General features: G+C 41.8%; 1 protein-coding gene across 2 annotated transcripts in view; it reads left to right on the top strand.

Moving 5' to 3' along the window:
- Positions 1–26238, top strand: part of LOC111955913 (elongator complex protein 2) — a 62812-nt gene that overhangs the window by 23511 nt on the left and 13063 nt on the right. For both annotated transcript variants that reach the window (XM_023976292.1, XM_023976293.1), the window contains exons 11-18: positions 4766–4897; positions 6653–6802; positions 13112–13303; positions 13675–13744; positions 13846–13941; positions 16075–16132; positions 20469–20541; positions 22595–22793. In XM_023976292.1, the coding sequence (XP_023832060.1) occupies positions 4766–4897; positions 6653–6802; positions 13112–13303; positions 13675–13744; positions 13846–13941; positions 16075–16132; positions 20469–20541; positions 22595–22793 (970 nt within the window). The remainder of the gene's footprint in view (positions 1–4765; positions 4898–6652; positions 6803–13111; positions 13304–13674; positions 13745–13845; positions 13942–16074; positions 16133–20468; positions 20542–22594; positions 22794–26238) is intronic.

The raw sequence follows: 26238 nt of genomic DNA, 5'->3' as shown, positions 1-26238 counted from the left end.
CTGTAGAAGCTATGAGAATAGYAAGGTTCAATTATTTTGTGAAGCATCACAGCACAGTTGAAAAATATATGGCAAATAGAAATCCGAAATGGATGATGTTGGAAGATAGATGGGAGGGGTTGAATGGAGCTGAAGGGTGGGACTAATAACAAGATAAACAATGTAAAACATACGGGATCAGTAAAATGTATATAGGTTCGGAACTTTTGTGAAATAGCACAGTTACAAATAGAAATCAAACTGGATGGACATCAGAAATAGAGGAAAAACTAAGAACAAACAAGAGAGAACTATTGTAAAGTAGACTGTCTGTAAAATGTGTATAAGATGTATAAATTGAAGGTAAAAGCAGAAGTGTTTATTAGTTTACTCCAATTGGGGGATCGGTGTTAGGGTTTGCGGGGAATAATAATAAAGGTATATTCTTTAAAAAAGTATGTATGTCTATATAGGTATGTGTATGTATATATGTATGTGTGCGTGTATGGATATATATATTTTCCCCAAAAATATGGGGGATTGGAAATGATGCAGACAATTACATTGATGGAAGCAACATTCTTTCTGCAATATTAAGCTAATCCACCCCTTAAAAAAATATAATAATAATAATAATTGAAAATTCTGCCACAGTGGTCAGTTATTCTGCCACCGTGTATTCTCTGTTTAGGGCCAAATAGCATTCTAGTTTGCTCTGTTTTTTTGTTAATTCTTTCCGTTGTGTCAAGTAGTTATCTTTTCTCATGATTTGGTTGGGTCTAATTGTGTTGCTGTCCTGGGGCTCTGTGGGGTCTGTTTGTGTTTGTGAACAGAGCCCCAGGACCAGCTTGCTTAGGGGACTCTTCTCTAGGTTCAGGTTTTTGCATTCTTCATCAAACCATTTGTCATTGTTGTTCATTTTCTTAGGTTTTCTGTTTGAAATGTTTTGATTTGATAGGGAAGCTGAGAGGTCAAATATACTGTTAAGATTTTCTACTGCCAATTTTACACCTCTCTCTCGCTTTATCCCCTCTCTCTCGCTTCATCCCCCCCCCCTCTCGTGCTTTATCCCCTCTCTCTCGCTTTATCCCCTCTCTCTCGCTTTATCCCCTCTCTCGCTTTATCCCCTCTCTCTCTCGTGCTTTATCCCCTCTCTTTTTCGCTTTATCCTCGGTCTCTCTCTCTTGCGCAACGGATCTCTTCCTTTGGGCCAGGTTTAGCTGCTAGGGTCGTCTAAAGCTTTTAATTGTCTCACTATATTCTCCAAAGAGCCCGACTACATCGCTTTAGAGACTATGTCCAGGGTTCTGTAAAAGGGTATGCCCTTTGTTCCGGTAGGTTGAGTGGTGTGACCTGATGAGCAGCTGAATCGGTATAGGACCCAGGCTTTCAGGACCTCTTCATGAATAAAGACTTAGGCCTAGTTGGATATGACAATATAGCAAGGTGCTTGTACATGTTTTCTTCATGCGTTATACTCTCAGGAGCAAATATTGAGTTTGAGGTAGTTGACACCTTTTTAGTGTTATCTGTTTGTATTTCTAGTTAAGTTTTTTGAATACTCGTATGTTTACTCGTGTGGTAGATGTTGATGAGTGAAAGTTATTTCTGTGTTGCACTTTAATCCTTCTGCAAATGGCCCTGGTTACACAGCCGACAAGAAAGTGTTTTTAATGTAGGCTGTCTTGTTATTTTGATTTAGGTTTTTAATATAGTTTTCCCCTGGATATTACTGTKAGGAACTGGATCCGTACACGCGATGACTTCATTTGGATAACGTTTTCTTATTATTTCTTAATGTTATCACTCAATTATAATCTTCTTTTGCTCCACAATTCTCTCTGCCTGAKATATACTTGTTTACCACTTAGGTCCCCTTCATTTGGTTATTGTTAATTGGCAAATGACTTAATTGGGAAATTGTCCAAATTGGGGGTCCGTATTCATAAAGCGTCCTAGAGTAGGAGTCCTGATCTAGGATTAGTTTAACCTTTTATTGACAGGCGGGGGCATGTTCCTAGATCAGCACTCTTTTTGAATATGGGTGCTGATGATAGACTTACTCCACCTGTGAAAAGAAAGCATTCTGTCTCTAGTTTATACACTGCACATTTTCCATTCAACTACCAGTATATCATTTCTCTCTATATAGATTTAATCAAATATAGYTTTACATAAATGTACTGCAGCATTATTCAAGTGTGAAGCAGGTGGTTGTGATGTTGAAAGACCAGATTGTATTCTGTTTGCCGCACGCCGATTTTTGTRAAAGCGGATGGTCGGGTGACCGGAACATAATTCTAATAATTTGTACCCTGCAAATTGATCACAACTAAGCCCAAAAATAGATGTATTTGAAAATAACATTAATTTCATAGCTTGCTTACATCGAGACACAATCACATATGTTTATTCATGGGAATATTTAGGAAAATGTTTAGCTGAATTCCTGGTGATGTTAGGCTTTTTTTGACTAAAAACAAAAATCCAATTAATTATTATTCTATTTTTTTACTAAATCACTGGTGGGGTCGCCTTTTGCCGACCCCTGATGCRGACCCCTGATAGGTATTAGGATGCCATTTGAGACGTAACCTACTTGTATGGAGCGATTACATTCCCAGGTTAAAGGCTCTCCCACCCAGTTCCAATTTACACAAATCCAAGTCTAGTCTTAATATGTTCTCCAGCTATGCACTTTTTTGGCGCCCATTTGTTTAATGTGACACAGAGCACTGGGACTGCTTTCATTGTTGCATTAGAAGATACATGTATTCCAAAAACAACACAATTTATTCCACTCTTATAATGAGTCTTCCAGCTTTGCATCATTTCTTCTTCTGACTTGACTACCTGATTTATTTGTAACCCACCCTTTGCGCTTGAATGGTGTTTGTTAATGAGAGATGGTTGGATGGAGAAAGAGCAGACATAAAGTGCCTTCAGAAAGTATTCACACCCCTTGACTTTTTACATATTTTTGAAGCCTGAATTTAACATGGATTAAATGTATATATTTTTTTGTCACTGGCCTACACACTATACACCATAATGTCAAAGTGGAATTATGTCTTTCGAAATGTTTAATAATTAACAAAAAATGAAAAGCTGAAATGTCTTGAGCCAAGAAGTATTCAACCCATTTGTTATGGCAAGCCTAAATGCATTCAGGAGTAAAAAATTGTTTAACAAGTCACTTAATAAGTTGTATGGACTTAACAAGATTTCTGAACGACTACCTAATCTCTGTACCCCACACATACCATTATCTGTACGGTACCTCAGTCGAGCAGTGCATTTCAAACACAGATTCAACCACAAAGACCGTTTTCCAATGCCTCGCAAAGAAAGGCCTCTATTGGTAGATGGGTAAAAAAAAAGCTGACATTTTTTATCCCTACGAGCATGGTGAAGTTATTAATTATTAACTCAGTTGCCAGAGAGGAAGGAAACCGCTCATGGATTTCATAACAGTTAGGGGTTAATGGCTGTGATGGAACACTGATGATGGATCAACAACATTGTAGTTACTCCACAATACTAACCAAAGTGACATTGTAAAGGAAGCCTGTACAGAATTAAAATATTCCAAAACATCCTGTTTGCAACAAGGCACTGAAGTAATACTGCTAAACATGTCAAAGCAATTKACTTTTTGTCCTGAATACAAAGTGTTATGTTTGCGGAAAATCCAATGCAACAGATTACTGAGTACCACTCTCCATATTTTGAAGCATGGTGGTGGCTGTATCATGTTATGGGTATGCTTGTAATCGTTAAGGACTGGGGAGTTTTTCAGGATAAAAAATAAATGGAATTGAGCTAAGCACAGGCAAAATCCTGGAGGAAAACCTGTTTCAGTCTGCTTTCCACCAGACACTGGGAGATCAATTCACTTTTCAGCAGGACAATAACCTAAAACACAAGGCCAAATATGCACTGCAATTGCTTATCTAGAAGACAGTCAATGTTCTTGAGTGGCCGAGTTACTGTTCTTAATTCAGGCTGTAACACAATGTGGAAGAAGTCAAGGGGTATGAATACTTTCTGAAGGCACTGTCAGTGGACCGTAGCTCTAATACCTAGGATTATCTATTAGTCGTTTCTTATTAGTACGGTCAGGATGTTTGCCTGACTAGCCTCGAACTAGCTAGGTCCAGAGTTTTTAATATCATAATTCGGGATGTAGTGGTAGAAAAAATAGGTGTGTAAACGCTGATCATCGGTCGAGGTGGATCAAGTAACGCTCCCTATACTTTCAATGCATTTTTCCCAGAAAATGGGCGTAAATGGTGTTTACGTGTGTTTAACCTCCACTACACCACTGGTCCTAATGTAATTTAACCTCCGCTGGTCATAATGTCATTTAACCTCTACTACACCACTGGTCATAATGTAATTTAACCTCTACTACACCACTGGTCCTAATGTCACGTGTTTTGGAAAAACTCCTGGCCCTTCTGCTCTGACTCTCAAAATAGTTCCTTAAAATCTGTGTATTTTGGCAATGACCCAAGAGATGGGACCCAAACAAACTGCTCCAGCAGGGTCAAATAATGTGCAAAATAAAATGTTGCTTTCTGTTGGTCCCGCAGTGAGACTGCTGTGACGCAAAGGTTCTGACCCCAAAAAATGTAACGATCATCACACAGCTGAGACCAGACCGTTGTGTGTGTGGGTTCAGGTGGACTGTCTGGAGCTATACTTTTACTTTAGATGACAACGACTGACTGCTGTATTTAAACATCTCTCTCGCTCTCCCTCCCTCACCCTCTCTCCTCTCTAGGTGCGTGTAGGGGAGGTGGGGGGAAACACACTGGGTTTCTACGGTTGTCAGATGAGTCCAGACGGATCCATGATCCTGGCCCATGCCTTCCACGGAGCGCTGCATCTCTGGACCCAGAGCCACGACAAAGAGGTGAGACTTCTATTCTATTTCATTATTCTACATCTCTGGCACCAGAACCACGACAAAGAGTGAGACTTCTATTCTATGATCATTATCACACTCTTGGCACCAGAACCACGCAATACGAGGGGGACTCTATTCCTATTTCATTTTCTACACTCTGGCAACCAGAACCACGAAAAAAGAGGTGAAGAACTTCTATTCTATTTCAATTATTCTACACTCTGGACCACCAGAAACCACACGAAAGAGGTGAGACTTTCTATTCTATTTCATTATTCTACATCTCTGAGCACCAGAACCACGACAAAAGAGGTGAGACTTCTATTTCATTATTCTACATCTCTGGCACCAGAGACACGAACAAAGAGGTGAGACTTCTATTCTATTCATTATTTCCTACATCTCTCTGGACCCAAGCCACGACAAAAAAGAGGTGAGACTTCTTTCTATTTCATTATTCTTACATCTCTGGCACCAGAACCACGACAAAGAGTGAGACTTCTATTCTATTTCATTATTCTACATCTCTGGCACCAGACCACGACAAAGAGGTGATGTGACTTCTATTCTATTTCATTATTCTACATCTCTGGCACCAGAACCACGACAAAGAGGTGTATTCTATTCCTATTTCATTATTCTACATCTCTGGCACCAGAACCCACGAAAAGAGGTGAGACATTCTACTTCTATTTAATTATTCTACATCTCTGGCACCAACCACGACAAATGAGTGTGACTTTCTATTCTAGTTTTCATTATTCTACATCTCTGGGACCCAGAGCCAACGGACAAAAGAGGTGAGACTTCTATTCTATTTCATTATTCTACATCTCTGGCACCAGAACCACGACAAAGAGGTGAGAATTATGGGACTGTACAGCAGTGCAGTGCCAACGACACTTCACATAGCCCCCTGCTTGTGGAGATAGACTAATGATTATACTGTAAAGTAGTGGGTCTTTCCCAAATGAGGGAGGGAGGGAGAGAGACTGTGCTAAGTGTAATTAAACTGACTAAAGACCCAGACTGTTGGAGTGTTTGACTGGGAATCAGACCTGACTCTGAGTGGCTGACTACTCTGTTATACCCTTGTTGTTTCACACTGATCTGAGTCTAACTGAGCTGATCTGTACTGGCCTGGTTCAACATGAAAGAAACACATCTGAGTCAACACAGTGTGGTTGGGGTCGCCAGGATAGTGTGGAGAAGGTATCGGGTCTGATTCCCAGTTATCTGGCTCAGCAGTGTGAAAAGGGCATGCCTGTGTGTGGTGTTCCAGGGAGAGGGGAGACCAGTGGTGGTGGTATCTGGTCACTGACTCGATCTGTTTCTGTCTGAATTAATAAAGCAATTAACATCCCATCATGCTTAGGGTCATTATTTTGTCTACCATGACTGGAAGAGATCTCAGGGACTTTGAAAAAGGGGTCTCAAAGGAGCATCGGGGGTTTAAAGGGTGTGTGTCTGTCACCCAATTCAACACTTATAGGAGAGACTGGCGTAGTGCCTGAGACAGCGTTTTCCACCACCATCAACAGAACACCAAATTATGGAATTTCTTGTGGATGAATGGTGTTTTTATCCCTCCAATAGAGGTCCAGACACTAGTAGAATCTATGCCAATGCGCGTTGAAGCTGTTCTGGTGGCTCGTGGTGGCCCAACGCCCTATTAAGACACCCTTATGTTGGTGTTTCCTTTATTTTGGCAGATACCTGTGGTCACTGACTCTCTGTATCTGTCTGTTTGTTATGTCCCAGGGAGAGTGGAGTCCAGGGGTGGTGATATCTGGTCACTTCAACGCGGTTCAGGACCTGAGCTGGGACCCTGAGGGGGAATTCATCCTCAGTGTGGGGTCAGACCAGACCACCAGGCTACTAACACCCTGGAAGAGGAAGGACCAAACACAGGTACATGTAACCCAGGGCTCTCCAACCCTGTTCCTGGAGAGCTACCCTCCTGTAGGTTTTAACTCCAATCCTGTTCCTGTAGAGCTACCCTCCTGTAAGTTTTAACTCCAAACTTCTTCCTGGAGAGCTACCCTCCTGTAGGTTTTTGCTCCATCCCCAGTTGTAACTAACCTGATTCAGTTTAGCAACCAGCTAATTATTAGAATCAGGTGTGCTAGATTAGGGTTGGGGTGTCTCTGTCCCTGATGCAACTTATAAACCCCTTTCACTCCTATAGGCAGACTCAAATATGCACTGTAGACACCTAAATACCACATAGACATCATGTTGATGACCCCAAAGAGCTCTAGTAATAAAACCATAATGCAATTCTATTTGACCACAGACAAAATATACTTTTGTATGCAGTACTACATTTTTTTTTTAAATGTATTTTTATTTAACCTTTATTTAACTAGGCCAGTCAGTTAAGAACAACATCTTATTTACAATGACGGCCTACCGGGGAACAGTGGGTTCTTCAGGGGCAGAACGACTGATTTTTACCTTGTCAGCTTAGGGATTCGATGCAGCAACCTTTCGGTTACTGGCCCAACGCTCTAACCACTAGGATCCCTGCCGCCTCTTTAGTACGGTCTTTACCCAAATGTCTGGCTACATACTGTGGCCCTAAAACTCAAAGGTACTTTTATTGCTCATTGGTTTCCCCCTTGGTAATGACCAAATATCATCCTCTTTGTTTTGCATGTTTTTAGTAAGACAGTGTTATATTGTGTTTCATTTGACATTTACAGTAGCATTTTAACAGTTTGTGAAGTTGAATTAGTTTTACTATTCCTTCATTTTCTAATGGAAGACGAAGGAGTCAACAATTTGTTGTTTAGGTTTACACTGTAATGTGTCTGTCTGGCAGGAAAACCTTGTTAAGAATGGCAAATGCGTTTCTCTATGTCTCGTATTCATACACGTAACCACACTCTTCATATTGCTTATTTCTTTCTGATGTAATTTTTGAAGAGAATAGTGCGTTTTTAGAATGATTCCCAGAATACCTATTGTGGGAATCCATTTCAAAGGATCACATAAACCCTTTTACTCTGAAATGAATACTTCTCTCAAAGTTATGCAACGTCACATCGAACACCAGGGATACATTCAGGTGTATTAAATGTTGCCATCATATTTCCTAACCCCTGCTATGAACTCATCGCAACTTCACATCGTACACCAGGGATACATTCAGGTGTATTAAATTTTGCCATCATATTTCCTAAACCCTGCTCTGAACTCATCGCAACGTCACATCGTACACCAGGGATACATTCAGGTGTATTAAATGAAAATAACAAACAAGACACATGAAAGATATAGGCAGCATCCCAAATGGCATCACATCCCCAATAATGACTATATAGTACACTACTACTATAGGGAATAGAGTTTCTGGATTTTTGTTTTAGATTCCGTCTCTCACAGTTGAAGTGTACCTATGATAAAGAATTACAGAGCTCTACATGCTTTGTAAGTAGGAAACCCTGCAAAATCGGCAGTGTATCAAATACTTGTTCTCCCCACTGTAGTACACTACTACTATAGGGAATAGAGTGTTATTTGGGATGCAGCCATAGGAGATCTCCTCCAACATATCCTCCACCTCCACTATTTCTTCCCCCCTGTCCTCCCCACAGCCCACCTGGCATGAGATCTCGAACTCAGAAATTTTATCTCACTATCTCTTCAGTATCTCCCCCCCTTCGAGTAACACTCAACCATTACTTCCATGTTAATCGTCCCAGTCGTTTACTTGCCAAAAAGCTACACAGTTATGATCAATTAGCTGATATAGCAACTATTGAATCTGGAACAGGGGAATTACTATCAGAATCCAAAGGAATCAATCAAAGATTCTCCCACTTCTATAAAGAACTGTACACCTCTGATTGTAAATCCACACTAAGCCACACTAAGGCCTTTCTAAAATATTCTCTCAACAGAGGAAGCCACCTTGCTGGGAGCCCGCTATTGCTTGAAATGGTTACTACAGTTGTTCACAAGCGTTAAATTGGGAGAAATGTGAACACATCACTAATTTCGCTTTTATAATAAAAATAATTAAAAAGTAAGAATGCCACCCATTCTTGTTCTCACTATCGCCCCGATCTTTGATCAACACATATATTATTATTTTCCACAATGTTGTTGTCATGTCTCGAGACCTACTTACCCAAATTGATCCACACGGACCAAAGTGGGTTTGTTAAAAAGCATTTATCCTTGGATAACCTCAGTCGACTATTACATACCTTAGATCCATCAAACTCAACTCTGGACCTCGAAGCCAGTTCCACAGCTTTTTTTGTTACCGCTTAAATTGTTCCCCTCTAATCAGGGACTGATTTAGACCTGGGACACCAGGTGGGTGCAGTTAATTATCAGGTAGAACAGAAAACCAGTAGGCTCCGGACCTCATTGGGTAATGGTTATAAAACCAATGCCTTAGATGCTTCCTCAGAAACAATAGCTCCTTGGGCTGTATTGTCTCTCCGTGCAGAAAAAGCTTTTGATAGACCAGAATGGTCATATTTCTGGTCTGTCTTGGAACATATGGGAATCGGCTCCAATTTCATTAATATGATTAAAATACTATATGCCAATCCCTCAGCCATAGTTATAACAGACAATATCTCCTATGCTCTGTTCAGAATCACTAGAAGTAGCAGACAAGGCGATCCAATTTCGCCTCTGCTATTCTTATTATCCATGGAAGCTCTTGCCCAGTTCACTCGTTAATCGAAGGAAATAACAACAATTTCTCTCAAATCTATTGATCACTTCATCTCATTATACACAGATGATATTTTACTATATCTAGACAATGTACAGTATCTTCTGGCTCTTGTGATCACATTCATAGTGTGCTTTGCAAGGTAAATCATCCTGGATAAAATGTATACATTTACAAAAATGTATACATTACATACTTTAAATTGTATTACATACTTTAAATTGTATTTCCAGGCTCTAGCATTTCACCCCATCCTACATTGACATGATTCTTCTGCCCCCTGGCTGAGTATAGAGAGAAAGATGGTGTCTCCTATTGCCCTGGAAAAGGTGATCTTCACTGATACAGTATATCCCTTAAACAATGTAAATTACGCTTTGGTCCTATTATTGCTCACACAATTTCTGTTTACTGCAAATTGAAAAACATTGTAACTGGGAATCAAAATGGCAGGCCCGTACTCCAATATTTCACAATAATACCTTGCCATCTGGAGGGTGGCCTTTTGCATCCAATAGTCCAAATGTGGAATACGTAACCTTACCGATATCATGTACAGAAATAGTTTGAGAACTTTCCAAGATTTGAAAGATGCATACACATTACCAGTGTTAGCAATTTCTGTTCTTTTCAGTAACACAAACTCTAAAGTAAATCAGGGGGAGAAAAATAGGTTTATTCAGAGAGGACAAATCAAGATGTTATGCTGGGAGTCAGATGTTCAGTTTCCCCCTGTCCTCAGCTTTTCCCCACAGAACAAAGAACAGGGTGCCACTTATAACCCCCCACCCTAGCCTGGGGTTGACAAATCAGAAGTCCTTGCCAGACAACTTGGCTAATGGCCAAATAACAAGTATCCCACTCCAGACTCAATGTACAGACCAATGAAAACGTGGCCCACGTAACACACGTAGCTCTGAGTTCATGACTGACATCCCACAGATCCTAAACAGATGTTGAACTGAAAACCAACTCCTATTGATTGTTAATCATAGTCCTCTCGTCTCCTGCGTTGTGCATTTTATCTTCCAAATATTATTACACCAGGCAACTCCTTTTTACGATATTTTCAACTTAGGTCATCTATGCTGGCCTATGGAGTCCCTTTGGAAACCCAACTACCAAAACATCCTATGATGGGATTTATAAATACATTATCTTGGCTCCCGAAAGGACTGATCTCTATAATATATAAACAACTTTTGGAAAGGTCATTCTGAGCTAGGCATTCAAAAAGTATGATCTTGGTCACCTCCCTGACCAAGGCCCTTCTCCCCCGATTGCTCAGTTTGGCCGGGTGGCAAGCTCTAGGAASAGTCTTGGTGGTTCCAAACTTCCTCCATTTAAGAATGATGGAGGCCACTGTGTTCTTAGGGACCTTCAATGTTTCGGAAATGTTTTGGTGTCTTTCCCCAGATCTGTGCCTTGACACAATACTGTCTAGGAGCTCTACGGACATTTCCTTTGACCTCAAGGCTTGGTTTTTGCTCTGACCTTATAGATAGGTGTGTGCCTTTCCAAATCATATCCAATCAATTGAATTTACCACAGGTTGACTCAATCAAGTTGTAGAAACATCTCAAGGACGATCAATAGAAACAGGATGCACCTGAGCTCAATTTCGAGTCTCATAGCAAAGGATCCCTGATGTTCAACAATAACATATTCTGACAGAATGTCAGTTCTACATTCCTCTCTCACTCAGTGATATGGTTAAGGATACTTCATATTTTCAAGTTTAGAACTCAGAACCTGTCAGTTTGCTGAGGATTTTCTATTTATTTAATCCATTTTAGACGTTACAAAATGTGGAAAAGGTCAAGGGATCTTTTAATTTTATTTATTTATATATATATTTTTACCCCCTTTTTCTCCCCAATTTCGTGGTATCCAATTGTTAATAGTTACTATCTTGTCATCTCTACAACTCCCGTACGGGCTCGGGAGAAACGAAGGTCGAAAGCCATGCGTCCTCCGAAACACAACCCAACCTAGCCGCACTGCTTTTTAACACAGCGCGCATCCAATCCGGAAGCCAGCCGCACCAAACACCGTGCACCTGGCGACCTTGGTTAGCGTGCACTGCGCCCGGCCCGCCACAGGAGTCGCTGGTGCGCGATGAGACAAGGATATCCCTACCGGCCAAACCCTCCCTAACCCAGACTACGCTAGGCCAATTGTGCGTCGCCCCACGGACCTCCCGGTCGCGGCCGGCTGCAACAGATCCTGGGCGCGAACCCAGAGTCTCTGGTGGTACAGCCCTAGACCACTGCGCCACCCGGGAGGCCAAGGTCAAGGGATCTTAACGCTTTCCGAAGGCACTGTATATACAAAAGTATGTGAACACCCCTTCAAATTAGTGCATTCGGCTATTTCAGCCACATGTATAAAATCAAGCACACAGTCATATAATCTCCATAGACAAACATTGGCAGTAGAATGATGAATGATGATTCATGCTTCACAATCTGGATGAAGGACGTATCTGGGTTGAGCGGATGCCAGGAGAACGCTACCTGCCCGAATGCATAGTGCCAACTGTAAAGTTTTGTGGAGGAGGAATAATGTTCTGTTTTTCATGGTTTTCAAATCAAATTGTATTAGTCAATTGTATTAGTCACATGCGCCGAATACAACAGGTGTAGTAGACCTTACCGTGAAATGCTTACTGACAAGCCCCTAACCAACAGTGCAGTAAAATAACAATAGCGAGACTATATACAAGGGGTACCGGTACAGAGTCAATGTGCGGGGGCACCGGTTAGTTGAGGTAATTGAGGTAATATGTACATATAGGTGGAGTTATTAAAGTGACTATGCATAGATAACAACAGAGAGTAGCAGCGGTGTAAAAGAGGGGGTGGGGGGGCAATGCAAATAGTCTGGGTAGCCATTTGAATAGATGTTCAGGAGTCTTATGACTTGGCCCCTTAGTTCTAGTGAAGGATACATCTTAACGCTACAGCATACAATGACATATTTTAGACGATTCTGTCCTTCCAACTTCGCGGCAACAGTTTGAGGTAAGCTCTTTCCTGTTTCAGCATGACAATGTCCCCATTCACAAAGTGAGGTCCATACAGAAATGGTTTGTCGAGATCAGTGTGGAAGAACTTGACTGGCCTCCACAGAGCCCTGATCTCAACCCCATCGAACACCTTTGGGATTAATTGGAACGCCGACTACGAGCCAGGACTAATTTCCCAACATCAGTGCCCGACCTCACTTATACTCTTGTGGCTGAATGGGAAGCAAGTACCCACAGCAAAGTTCCAACATCTAGTGGAAAGCCTTCCTAGAAGAGTGGAGGCTGTTATAGCAGCAAAGGGGGAACCAACTCCCTATTAATGCCCATGATTTTGGAATAAGATCTTAGACGAGCAGGTGTCCACATACGTTTGGTCATGTAGTGCATCTCTTTCCCCTTCCCACAGCCCACCTGGAACGAGATCGCTAACTGTAGTACTGTATCTCAGTATGTCTTCAGTAGCTCTTCCCCTCTGTCCCCTGTGTCTTAACTACAGCCTACCTGGCACGAGATCTCTCGCCCCCAGATCCACGGCTATGACATGCAGTGTCTGGCCATGGTGGGCCGCTTCCAGTACGTCTCCGGGGCCGACGAGAAGGTCCTCCGGGTGTTCCGCGCCCCCCGCAACTTTGTGGAGAACTTTGCAAACATCTCTGGCACGCCTCTGGCGAAACTGCTGGCCTCCAGTGTGAGTAGTAGTTCCAAAATCCTGCTTTGCTGTTGGTCGAAGTACCAACATTCTGTTTTGTTATTGTTTGAGCAGTGTGTCAATCAACGCCAGTTGCTTCCTACATCACCCCCAATGGCTACTGTTGGCCTCAATCTTAATTCGTCCTTCCATGATTCCTCGCATCCTATGTCCATGCCTCCCCATCAACCATATTGGAGAAGATCCCTCGCCCCGGACACTTCTTCTCCAATGCATTTTGAGAAGTAGGCAAGGGAAAAGGATGCGAGGACTCGAGGTGAAATGAACTGGGAAAGAGCCTAGAACTTTGAAATTCCCATTTGACCCCTCTCCCCTGTATGTGTGTGGGCGTGTCTGTTTCTCTTTCCCAGGACACTGTAGATCAACCAGAAGGGGCCAGTACCCCTGCCCTAGGTCTCTCCAACAAGGCTGTGTTTCAAGGTACGGCTCTAAGTCCATCCTAAACTTGGTCTTTCTGTACATAACGGTCAATGTCTCGTTACATCTGGCTGATTTTGATAGTTTCTTCTTTTGATTGACAGGTGATCTTGCTCCCAAGACCAATGAAGAGGGAACCGGGTTCAACAGTGTTTCTGACCAATACCAAGAGTCCTACTTCCACCCTCTCACCCTTAATGGTATTGTATACTGAAAAATGACCATCCCTATTACAATATTAGGCCCATTTTTTAAAAGCCGCATCTGTCTGAGGCATGGCTCCCACAATACATAAGACCTACATAAACCTTAATACGGATTTTCATTGGGATGGGATAAACTTCCTTTCTAAACTGCCTCAGTGCAGCCCATCTCTCCTTCACTATCTCCATATTTCTGTTTATTCCTTTAAGGGACAATGACATCCAGCCTTCGTGACTGACTAGTTATTAGATGCCTCTGCTCTGTTCTATTTTGTTCTGCTCTGTTGTTTAATGCTCTGTTCTGCTCTGTTCTTTAATGCTCTGCTCTGTTGTTTAATGCTCTGTTCTGCTCTGTTCTTTAATGCTCTGCTCTGTTCTTCTCTGTTCTGCTCTTTTCTACTCTGTTCTTTAATGCTCTGTTCTGCTCTACTCTGTTCTTTAATGCTCTGTTCTGCTCTGCTCTTCTCTTTTCTACTCTGTTCTTTAATGCTCTGTTCTGCTCTGTTCTGCTCTTTTCTACTCTGTTCTTTAATGCTCTGTTCTGTTCTGCTCTTTTCTACTCTGTTCTTTAATGTTCTGCTCTTCTCTTTTCTACTCTGTTCTTTAATGCTCTGCTCTGTTCTGTTCTGCTCTTTTCTACTCTGCACTGTTCTGCTATGCTCTGCTCTCCATGCCTGCATTTTAGAAGAGGGGGATGAATCGGAGCACCTGCAGACATGTAATTACTAAATAAGGATGAGAAGCAGCGCAGGAAGAGAAGGATGGTGGGATGAGGGCGAGGGGAGTGGGAGAGAGAAGAGATGGAGAGCGAGACTGGGGGAGAGAGCGAGAGGGAAGGAGGGTTAGCGAGAGGAAGATGAGACAGATCTAATTGTATTTGTCACATGATTTGTAAACAACATGTGTAGACTAACAGTGAAGTGCTTACTTACGGACCCTTCCCAACAATGCAGAGAGAAAAAAATAAGGAAAATAATAGAAACAATAACAGGAGAAATAAATCCACAATGAAAGAGAATCAAGGGATGGGGAGCTTTGGGTGCCTTGCCTCTAGTCAAACACTGTCATGCGTTGTCATTCATTGTGATTGTAAAAATCTCCTTATAGTCTTGAGATCATCATTACAATGACGTCTTATAGGATTACAGAGTTAGGATATTAATTACTTGTGTGTGTGTGTGCGCGCGTGCACAGAGTTATAATATCGATGACTAGGCTACAGGGCTATGTGTGTCTGCATGTACAGGTCTACGGGGAGAGAGAAATGAGGTGGACACGGAATAATGAGTCGTTAACAGAATAATGAGTTTACACAATAATGAGTTGTCAACACAATAGTGAGTTGTCAACAGAATAATCAGTTAACAAAGTAATGCCATGTCTCTGATTAACTACTAGAGAGGATTAAGGGAAGGAACAATTTGGGAGAAACAGGAAGCCTGGGACAAATAACAACGAGAGGGAACGAGGCTTTACATGTCATGTGTAATGAAGGAGAGTAAGGATTGCGTAAGAGTCTACGTCCCAAATGGCACCCTATTCCTTACATAGTGCACTATTTTTGACCAAGGCCAATAGGGAATAGGGTGCCATTTGGGATACACACTGTGTCTGCAGGAGTAGATAGTGAAGTTGTCTTGGCATGGGTGGAGAATGAGAGAAGGGGTACATTTGATTCTCATTTCGCAGCACCCCTCAAAGCTAACAGCCGTTGAAAATTGGGAGATAAAGCGTRGTTGTTACAAAATGGCTTTTCAGAAATAGCGAGATGAGGGTTACGTATTGGAGCTAAATGCTAACGATGAGCGCTGTGAAGAATCCGAGAGAGAACATTGTCTTGAGGCGGTCAATTCTGTTCTTCATTCTGTTTCGTGTCTCCAGTGTCTCTTCTTTAATTCTCTCCCTCTTGTCACTCCCTCTCTCCCTCCCTGCTTAACATTAGGGTTGTTACACAAGAAAATCATAAATGCCAGCGACATGGATACAATCTCCACATAGATACAATCTTCATTTCAGTCAATTGGAAAATGGTTCCCATTAGGGTGAATGTTGAATATATTAAATACAATAGTTATGTAATTATTTTGAAATTGACTTTCTTTGTAATTTTGTGTGTGTGTGTGTCCACAGAGCCACCTCCAGAGGACCACCTCCTCCAAAACACACTATGGCCTGAGGTCCAAAAACTGTTAGTGTCCCATGATCATTCTAACAGTCCTTTCATTCCATCTTCACTTATACACACACATTTTCGGGCTCAATGGCTATATTTACACAGGCATCCCAATTCTGATCTTTTTCCACTAATTGGTATTTTGACCAATCGGATCAGCTATTTTGCCAAATATCAGAATTGGGCTGCTTGTGTAAAGGCAGCCAATGTTAGAGTACCACTTTTGCACACGCTTCATCAACTACAGAATCAGATGGGGACTTGTCAGAAAACGTTTCAGCACTCTTTCCTGCTTTCTAGGAATGTACACAAGGCATCTATGATTTCAACCTTTTGTGAGCAGCATCCATTTTCCTTGCGACACGACTTTTCAACGCATTTCTCATATTTATAGACAAATAACTGGTTATGTTTTGTTTCGCCTCCTGTGAGGGTTAATGGGTCTGAACATTTTTCTAAACCCCGTTCAGAGCCAACCAGCCAAAGACCTCCCACCAATCAGAATGCAGATTTCCCCATGAGCCTCTTCTGTGCCCAGGAGAATATATCGCCTCCATTTGTTGCCAATGTTAAATCTATTTACCAGTCAGTCCTGCATTAACATGACATACAGCTTTGACATTTACTGCAAGTGCAGCCATTGTGTTTTTGAATAGCACTTTTCTTACTCCCATTTGGCAACGAATGCATTGTATAACTGAACGCGTAATAGCAACATTAAAATTCATGTGGCGTCATATTTTTGATTCTGTGGTAGGGTTTCTATTTTGAGTATATTTCTGAATATGAAATGTTTGGTAGGTTGAAAGGATGAGATGTTTCTGCACTCTTGTGTGTGTGTGCCCTGTAGTCTTCTATTCTGGAGTCCCGTACGTCACTYTTTAATTCCACAGTCTAGCTCTAGCGTGCTTTACCAGTAAGGTATCTGTGTCTTCTTAACCTTTGCAGCCTGTGTGAGTAGAATCTACATAATTCCAGCTAGAAAACCTTCCGCTCTCTGGCTGGGTCCCAAATGTCACCCTAGTCCCTACAGTTGAAGTCGGAAGTTTACATACACTTAGGTTGGAGTCATTAAAACTCGTTTTTCAAAAACTCCACAAATGTCGTGTTAACCTATAGTTTTGGCAAGTCGGTTAGAACATCTACTTTGTGCATGACACAAGTAATTTTTCCAACAATTGTTTACAGACAGATTATTTCACTTATAATTCACTGTATCACAATTCCAGTGGGTCAGACGTTTACATACACTAAGTTGACTGTGCCTTTAAACAGCTTGGAAAATTCCAGAAAATGATGTCATGGCTTTAGAAGCTTCTGATAGGCTAATTTACATCATTTGAGTCAATTGGAGGTGTACCTGTGGATGTATTTCAAGGCCTACCTTCAAWCTCAGTGCCTCTTTGCTTGAAATCAGCCAAGACCTGAGAAGATAATTGTAGACCTCCACAAGTCTGGTTCATCCTTGGCATCAATTTCCAAATGCCTGAAGGTACCACATTCATCTGTACAAACAATAGTACGCAAGTATAAACACCATGGGACCACGCAGCCGTCATACCGTTCAGGAAAGAGACGCATTCTGTCTCCTAGAGATTATCGTACTTTGGTGCGAAAAGTACAAATCAATCCTAGAACAACAGCAAAGGACCTTGTGAAGGTGCTGGAGGAAACGGGTACAAAAGTATCTATATCCACAGTAAAATGAGTCCTATATGGACATAACCTGAAAGGCCGCTCAGTAAGGATGAAGCCACTGCTCCAAAACCGCCATTAAAAAGCCAGACTACAGTTTGCAACTGCACATGGGGACAAAGATCATACTTTTTGGAGAAATGTCCTCTGGTCTGATGAAACAAAAATACAACTGTTTGGCCATAATGACCATCGTTATGTTTGGAGGAAAAAGGGGGAGGCTTGCAAGCCGAAGAACACCATCCCAAAACCGTGAAGCACAGGGGTGGCAGCATCATGTTGTGGGGGTGCTTTACTGCAGGAGGGATTGGTGCACTTCACAAAATAGATGGCATCATGAGGCTGGAAAATTATGTGGATATATTGAAGCAACATCTCGACATCAGTCAGGAAGTTAAAGCTTGGCTACAAATGAGTCTTCCAAATGGACAATGACCCCAAGCATACTTCCAAAGTTGTGGCCATCACAAAGCCCTGACCTCAATCCCATAGAAAATTTGTGGGCAGAACTGAAAAAGCGTGTGCGAGCAAGGAGACCTACAAACCTGACTCAGTTACACCAGCTCTGTCAGGAGGAATGGGCCAAAATTCACCCAACTTATTGTGGGAAGCTTGTGGAAGGCCACCCGAAACGTTTGACCCAAATGAAACAATTTTTAAGCAATGCTACCAAATACGAATTGTGTCTATGTAAACTTCTGACCCATTGGAAATGTGATGAAAAATAAATGCTGAAATAAATCATTCTCTCTACTATTATTCAGACATTTCACATTCTTAAAATAAAGTGGTGATCCTAACTTACCTAAGACGATGAATTTTTTACTCTGATTAAATGTCAGGAATTTAATCAGATGTCAGGAAAAAAACGGAGTTTAACTTCTTTGTGATAGGGGGCAGCATTTTCACTTTTGGATGAATAGCGTGCCCAGAGTGAACTGCCTCCTACTCTGTCCCAGATGCTAATATATGCGTATTATTATTATTACTGTTGGATATAAAACACTCTGAAGTTTCTAAAACTGTTTGAATGATGTCTGTGAGTATAACAGAACTCATATGGCAGGCAAAAATCTGAGAAAAAAATCCAAACAGGAAGTGAGAATTCTGAGGCTGGTCGATTTTCAACTCATCACCTATTCAAATCCCAGTAAGAAATGGATCTGTTTGCACTTCCTACGCCTTCCACAAGATGTCAACAGTCTGTAGAACGTTGAATGAAGCCTCTACTGTGAAGTGGGGCCGGATGGGAGGTTTTTCAGTCAGTGGTCTGGCAGAGTGCCAGTTCTTGGTTAAGCGCATTCCAAATGATATCGCCTTGCGTTCCATTACTTCTGTAGACACAAAGGAATTCTCCTGTTGTAACGTTATTTAATATTTATGATAACAACATCCTGAAGATTGATTCTCTACTTAGTTTGACAAGTTTATTCGACCTGTAATATAAATTTTTGACGTTTTCGTCCGACGTTCGCCTGGATCTGCGCGAGCGTTTGGACATGTGTACTAAACATGCTAGCAAAAGTAGCTACTTGGACATAAGTAATGGACATTATCGAACAAAACAACGATTTATTGTGGAGCTAGGATTCCTGGGAGTGCATTCTGATGAAGATCATCAAAGGTAAGGGAATATTTATGATGTAATTTTGTATTTCTGTTGACTCCAACATGGCGGAGAAATGTTGTTATATCTGAGCGCCGTCTCAGATTATTGCATGGTGTGCTTTTTACGTAAAGTTTTTTTGAAATCTGACACAGAGGTTGCATTAAGAACAAGTGTATCTTTAATTCTATGTAAAACATGTGTCTCATCAAAGTGTATGATGAGTATTTCTGTTGTTAGATGTGGCTCTCTGCAATTTCTCCGGATATTTTGGAGGCATTTCTGAACATGGCGCCAATGTAAACTAAGATTTTTGGATATAAATATGCACATTATCGAACAAAACATACATGTATTGTGTAACATGATGTCCTATGAGTGTCATCTGATGAAGATCATCAAAGGTTAGTGATTAATTTTATCTCTATTTCTGCTTTTTGTGACTCCTTTCTTTGGCTGGGAAAATGGCTGTGTTTTCTGTGGCTATGTACTGACCTAACATAATCGTTTGGTGTGCTTTCGCCGTAAATCCTTTTTGAAATCAGACATGTTGGCTGGATTCACAACATGTGTAGCTTTAATTTGGTGTCTTTCATGTGTGATTTCATGAAAGATCGATTTTTTTAGTAATATATTTGAATTTGGCGCGCTGCATTTTTTTCTGGCTTTTGGCCAAGTGGGACGCTAGCGTCCCAAATATCCCAAATAACTTTGGCCAAGGTTTATGTAAACTTCRGACTTCAACTGTATATAGTCCACTATCTTTGACCAGAGCCCTGTGCACTAATAGGGAATTGTGGGCCATTTGGGACGTAGTCGCTCTGTTTCATATGCCCATGTGTAGAGCCTGGCAGCTCTGACACCAGAAGCGTGATTCTTAGATGCGCCATTTTAAAGCTTTCAGGAGGATTGTTTGTGCTTCAAGTTTGACCACTTGTCTTTTATCACAGTCTTATCTGGTGACTAAGCTCTCATCATTCCTCTTCGCTCCCTCCCCTCTCTCTTTTTCATCTTCTCTTGCTCTCTCTCGCTCTCTCCCTCTCTCTCCAGGTACGGACATGGCTTTGAGATGTTCTGTCTGGCGTCTGACAGTGGGAGGACGGTGGTGGCGTCGGCATGTAAGGTAGTGTGACAAGTTGGAGGACAAATGCCAAACGTCAATCTGTGACTGTAGCAAAGCACATTGTACTTTATTAGCAGGGGTTGGAACTGGTTCTGGGAACATAACTGAAAACAATAAATTGTTTTAACAAATAGAGGAATCAGAACCGTGAACTAAAGTGATCTATACTGTTCTGGAACATTTAATTTAAAAGCATGGGAGCCGGTTAATAACGTTATTTTATTTTATGTTCCTGGCATCTACTGTAGGCTACTGACGTTGCTAGTCTACTGTAGGCTACTGACGTTGCTAGTCTACTGTAGGCTACTGACGTTGCGAGTCTACTGTTGGCTACTGACGTTGCYAGTCTACTGTTGGCTACTGACGTTGCGAGTCTACTGTTGGCTACTGACGTTGCGAGTCTACTGTTGGCTACTGACGTTGCGAGCGTGATTCAGAAATTGGGGGGATTTTTTCTTATTTGAGATGACTGGATTAATTTTTTCAATGCTAATTAGTATAGTTATCACATTTCACATTGGATTTATTAACTACAAAAACGTAAGACGTGTTTTTATTTAAAATTCTGGTGCCGCTCTACACACACAAGCTAGCTAGCTCTGGTCCAACCAATGTTAAGCCATCCCCCTAAATCACAGATTTATCCTCTCTTCTTCATCTATGGTATTGAACCTACCTACTTCAATTGCCAGAGGCAGTATCCCGGTTCTCAACTGAGCGCACAAGGGTCTTTTGATTTCTTGTTAGCGGACAGTGATTTATCAGTTAAAGGGTTAATACTAAAGGTTTTAGACTAGAAACTTGTGTTTGATCATGTTGACATTGCATCATAACTTATTTCTAAATATGTGTTGCAGATCCTCCTCCTTAAATATGTCATTTACTGGTTACAGCCGGGTTTCCCAAACTCGGTGCACGTTTTTGTTGGGGGTCCCTAACACTATACAGCTGATTCAAATGATCAAAGTTTGATGATTAGTTATTTGAATCGGCTGTATAGTGCTAGGGCAAAAACCAATCTGTACTTTACTATTTATATTTTTGACTACTTTTACTTCACTACATTCCTAAAGAAAATAATGTACTTTTTACTCCATACATTTTCCCTGACATCCAAAAGTACTCGTCACATTTTAAATGCTTAGCAAGTCAGGAAAATGGTCCAATTCACACACTTATCAAGAGGACGTTGCTGCTGGACTTGGTAAAGGTCAGTGTCAGTGCGGGTGGACAGTCAGCTTTTTAATCGGAGCAAAATCAATCTGAAAGTGTCTATTTTTCAGAGAAATAACCTGTTATCTACAGTTGAAGTCCATTAGCAGCTATCAGGATCATTCAGATTCCTATCACAACTGGAATGATGTGATTTGAAGGTAGACGTCACCTGACCTGGGTGGTCCAGCAGTCCATGCCGTCACCTACAGGACATATTTGCTGTGGGTTCCAAATTGGCCCGTTATCTTTCCTGCTGTCTCGCCTTTAGCCAATACAAACATAGGCCTCTATTTTTTTACGTCACTTCAATAGACTAGACCAGGGTTGCTAGTACATCTTTGAGTCAAAGTTTAAAATTAGTGTTTACCAAACACAGAGGGAGGAGAATTGTATACTGTTTGCCCCCTGGTGAGGAATGGAGATAGTATTAGCTAATCTATACAGCACTTGGACAAGCTCGCATTAATGGCTGGTATGGTATCTAACAGAATGAATGGTATAGGGTCCTATGACTATGTTGTCAGCTATGTGTGGGGTCCTCCAACCACTATTCTTCTCTGGTTCTAGGCCTCTTAGGCTGAGCTAGTTCAGTATGGTCCTCCAACCGCTATTCTTCTCTGGTGCTATTCCTCTGAAGCTGAGCTAGTTCAGTATGGTCCTCCAACTGCTATNGCTAGTTCAGTATGGTCCTCCAACTGCTATTCTTCTCTGGTGCTATTCCTCTGAAGCTGAGCTAGTTCAGTATGGTCCTCCAACTGCTATTCTTCGCTGGTGCTATTCCTCTGAAGCTGAGCTAGTTCAGTATGGTCCTCCAGCTGCTTCTCTTCTCTGGTTCTAGGCCTCTAAGGCTGAGCATGCGGCCGTGCTGCTCTGGAGCGCCACTTCCTGGCGCCAGCTACAGGCGCTGCCCTGCCACAGCCTCACTGTCACCCAGATGGCCTTCTCTCCCAACGGACTGTTCCTATTGGCCGTGTCCCGGGACAGGACCTGGTCGCTATGGAGACGGGACGACCCCGCCGCCACCCCTACAAACACAGGTGAGCTGAGGACCTGTCTGTCTGCTTTACTGGTATTATGCTTTTTCTTTTAATAGTATTTTCTCCCTGCTTTTGGAGTTAGTTCAGTTTCATGTCAGGTGTTTAAGCAGCCAAGAGCTAGTTTAGTTTGAGTTTAGTCCTGTTTTACTAGTGCGGAGCCATACAACCAACGTCTCAAATCCCCATTTAAACCCAGTCAGGTAAATCACCAGTGACACGGCCCTAACCGGTGAAGCAACTGTTTTTCTTTCCCTATTTGCCTGTGGCGGGAGCCTTGGTGGGTTTCCCTGCGCCCGGCGAACTGGCAGTCTGTTCCAGTTGAGCCCTGAATTACTCACAGGCTCACACGTGCACGCACAGACACACTCGCTCTCTCTCTCTTAACCAGTCTAGACTTGCCAATCGAGGGGCTGGAAAGCACAGCCGGCCCGTGAAGACAGGGATGGAGAGTGGCTGCAGCTGGAGGTAGAGAGAAGACAGGGCTCCCTGAGCTCCGACAGCAAAAGTGTGTGTGTGTAGGGAAAGGAAAGGGAAGGGAAAGGGGGATACCTAGTTAGTTGTACAACTGAATGTATTCAACTGAAATGTGTCTTCTGCGTTTAACCCAGCCCCTCTGAATCAGAGAGGTGCGGGGAGATGCCTTAATCGACATCCAGGTTATCGGCGCCCGGGGAGCAGTGGGTTAACTGCTCCCCGGGAGCTCATGTTTGTGTGTACACTGCTACTAGCATGGCTCTATCTGGAGACGGGCTGATACAGGCAGATACAGGCAGACTAGGTATTAGTAATCAAACAGAAGACAAAACTCTTTCTTTAACCAGAGATTACATTTGTTTCCCCCAAATACTGTGACAACTATTGGGTGGAATGTGCTTTGTGGCTTGTCACAATTTTTTTATTTTTTATTTGTTTTGACTCTAGTGTTCCATTTGTACATGTTAATTTGCGCGGCACAACAAAAAAAGAAACCATGCCAAGCATCACACAGTTCTTCTCCCTAAAGTCCCATTCCCCTCAGTTTCACTCAATTGTGTTCCGACCCCCCCCCCCACACACACACACACACAGGTGCTGAGTTCGCACACAAGAAACATGCCTATACAAACTGAGAGACTAGAAACATGCCTATACAAACTGTGGGACTAGAAACATGCCTATACAAACTGAGAGACTAGAAACATGCCTATACAAACTGAGAGACTAGAAATGCCTATACAAACTGTGGGACTAGAAACATGCCTATACAAACTGTGAGAGACTAGAAACATGCCTATACAAACTGTGGGACTAGAAACATGCCTATACAAACTGTGGGACTAGAAACATGCCTATACAAACTGTGGGACTAGAAACATGCCTATACAAACTGTGAGACTAGAAACATGCCTATACAAACTGTGAGACTAGAAACATGCCTATACAAACTGTGGGACTAGAAACATGCCTATACAAACTGTGGGACTAGAAACATGCCTATACAACTGTGGGACTAGAAACATGCCTATACAAACTGTGGGACTAGAAACATGCCTATACAAACTGTGAGACTAGAACATGCTATACAACTGTGAGACTAGAACATGCTATACAAACTGTGGGACTAGAAACATGCCTATACAAACTGTGAGACTAGAAACATGCTATACAAACTGTGAGACTAGAAACATGCCTATACAAACTGTGGGACTAGAAACATGCCTATACAAACTGTGGGACTAGAAACAATGCCTATACAAACTGTGGGACTAGAAACATGCCTATACAAACTGTGGAACTAGAAACATGCCTATACAAACTGTGGGACTAGAACATGCCTATACAAACTGTGGAACTAGAAACATGCCTATACAAAACTGTGGGACTAGAAACATGCCTATACAAACTGTGGGAACTAGAAACATGCCTATACAAACTGTGAGACTAGAAACATGCCTATACAACTGTGGACTGAAACATGCTATACAACTGTGAGACTAGAAACATGCCTATACAACTGTGGACTAGAACATGCTATACAAACTGTGGGAGCTAGAAACATGCCTATACAACTGTGAGACTAGAAACATGCCTATACAAACTGTGGACTAGAAACATGCCTATACAACTGTAGACTAGAAACATGCCTATACAAACTGTGGACTAGAAACATGCCTATACAACTGTGGACTAGAACAGCTATACAAACTGTGAGACTAGAAACATGCTATACAAACTGTGGGACTAGAAAACATGCCTAACAAACTGTGAGACTAGAAACATGCCTATACAAACTGTGAGACTAGAAACATGCCTTACAAACTGTGGGACTAGAAACATGCCTATACAAACTGTGGGACTAGAAAATGCCTATAAACACTGTGGGACTAGAAACATGCCTATACAACTGTGAGACTAGAAACATGCCTATACAAACTGTGGACTAGAAAAATGCCTATACAAACTGTGGGACTAGAAACATGCTATACAAACTGTGAGACTAGAAAAATGCCTATACAAACTGTGGGACTAGAAACATGCCTATACAAACTGTGGACTAGAAACATGCTATACAACTGTGAGACTAGAAACATGCCTATACAAACTGTGGGACTAGAAACATGCCTATACAAACTGTGGGACTAGAAACATGCCTATACAAACTGGTGAGACTAGAAACATGCCTATACATACTGTGAGACTAGAAACATGCCTATACAAACTGGTGGGACTAGAAACATGCCTATACAAACTGTGAGACTAAGAAACATGCCTATACAAACTGTGAGACTAGAAACATGCCTATACAAACTGTGAGACTAGAAACATGCCTATACAAACTGTGGGACTAAGAAACATGCCTATACAAACTGTGAGACTAGAAACATGCCTATACAACTGGGGACTAGAAACATGCCTATACAAACTGTGGGACTAGAAACATGCCTATACAAACTGTGAGACTAGAAACATGCCTATACATACTGTGAGACTAGAACATGCCTATACAAACTGTGGGACTAGAAACATGCTATACAACTGTGGACTAGAAACATGCCTATACAATACTGTGAGACTAGAAACATGCCTATACAAACTGTGGTAGAAACATGCTATACAACTGTGGACTAGAAACATGCCTATACAAACATGTGGACTAGAAACATGCCTATACAAACTGTGGGACTAGAAACATGCTATACAAACTGTGGACTAGAAAATGCCTATACAAACTGTGGGGACTAGAAACATGCCTATAAACTGTGAGACTAGAAACATGCTATACAAACTGTGAGACTAGAAACATGCCTATACAAACTGTGGACTAGAAACATGCCTATACAAACTGTGGACTAGAAACATGCCATATACAAACTGTGGACTAGAAACATGCCTATACAAACTGTGGGACTAGAAACATGCCTATACAAACTGTGGGACTAGAAACAATGCCTATACAAACTGTGGG

This window comes from Salvelinus sp. IW2-2015, linkage group LG31, assembly GCF_002910315.2.
Source record: "Salvelinus sp. IW2-2015 linkage group LG31, ASM291031v2, whole genome shotgun sequence".
NCBI classification, from domain to species: Eukaryota; Metazoa; Chordata; class Actinopteri; order Salmoniformes; family Salmonidae; genus Salvelinus; species Salvelinus sp. IW2-2015.
This window is presented reverse-complemented; position numbering and strand designations above follow the sequence as displayed.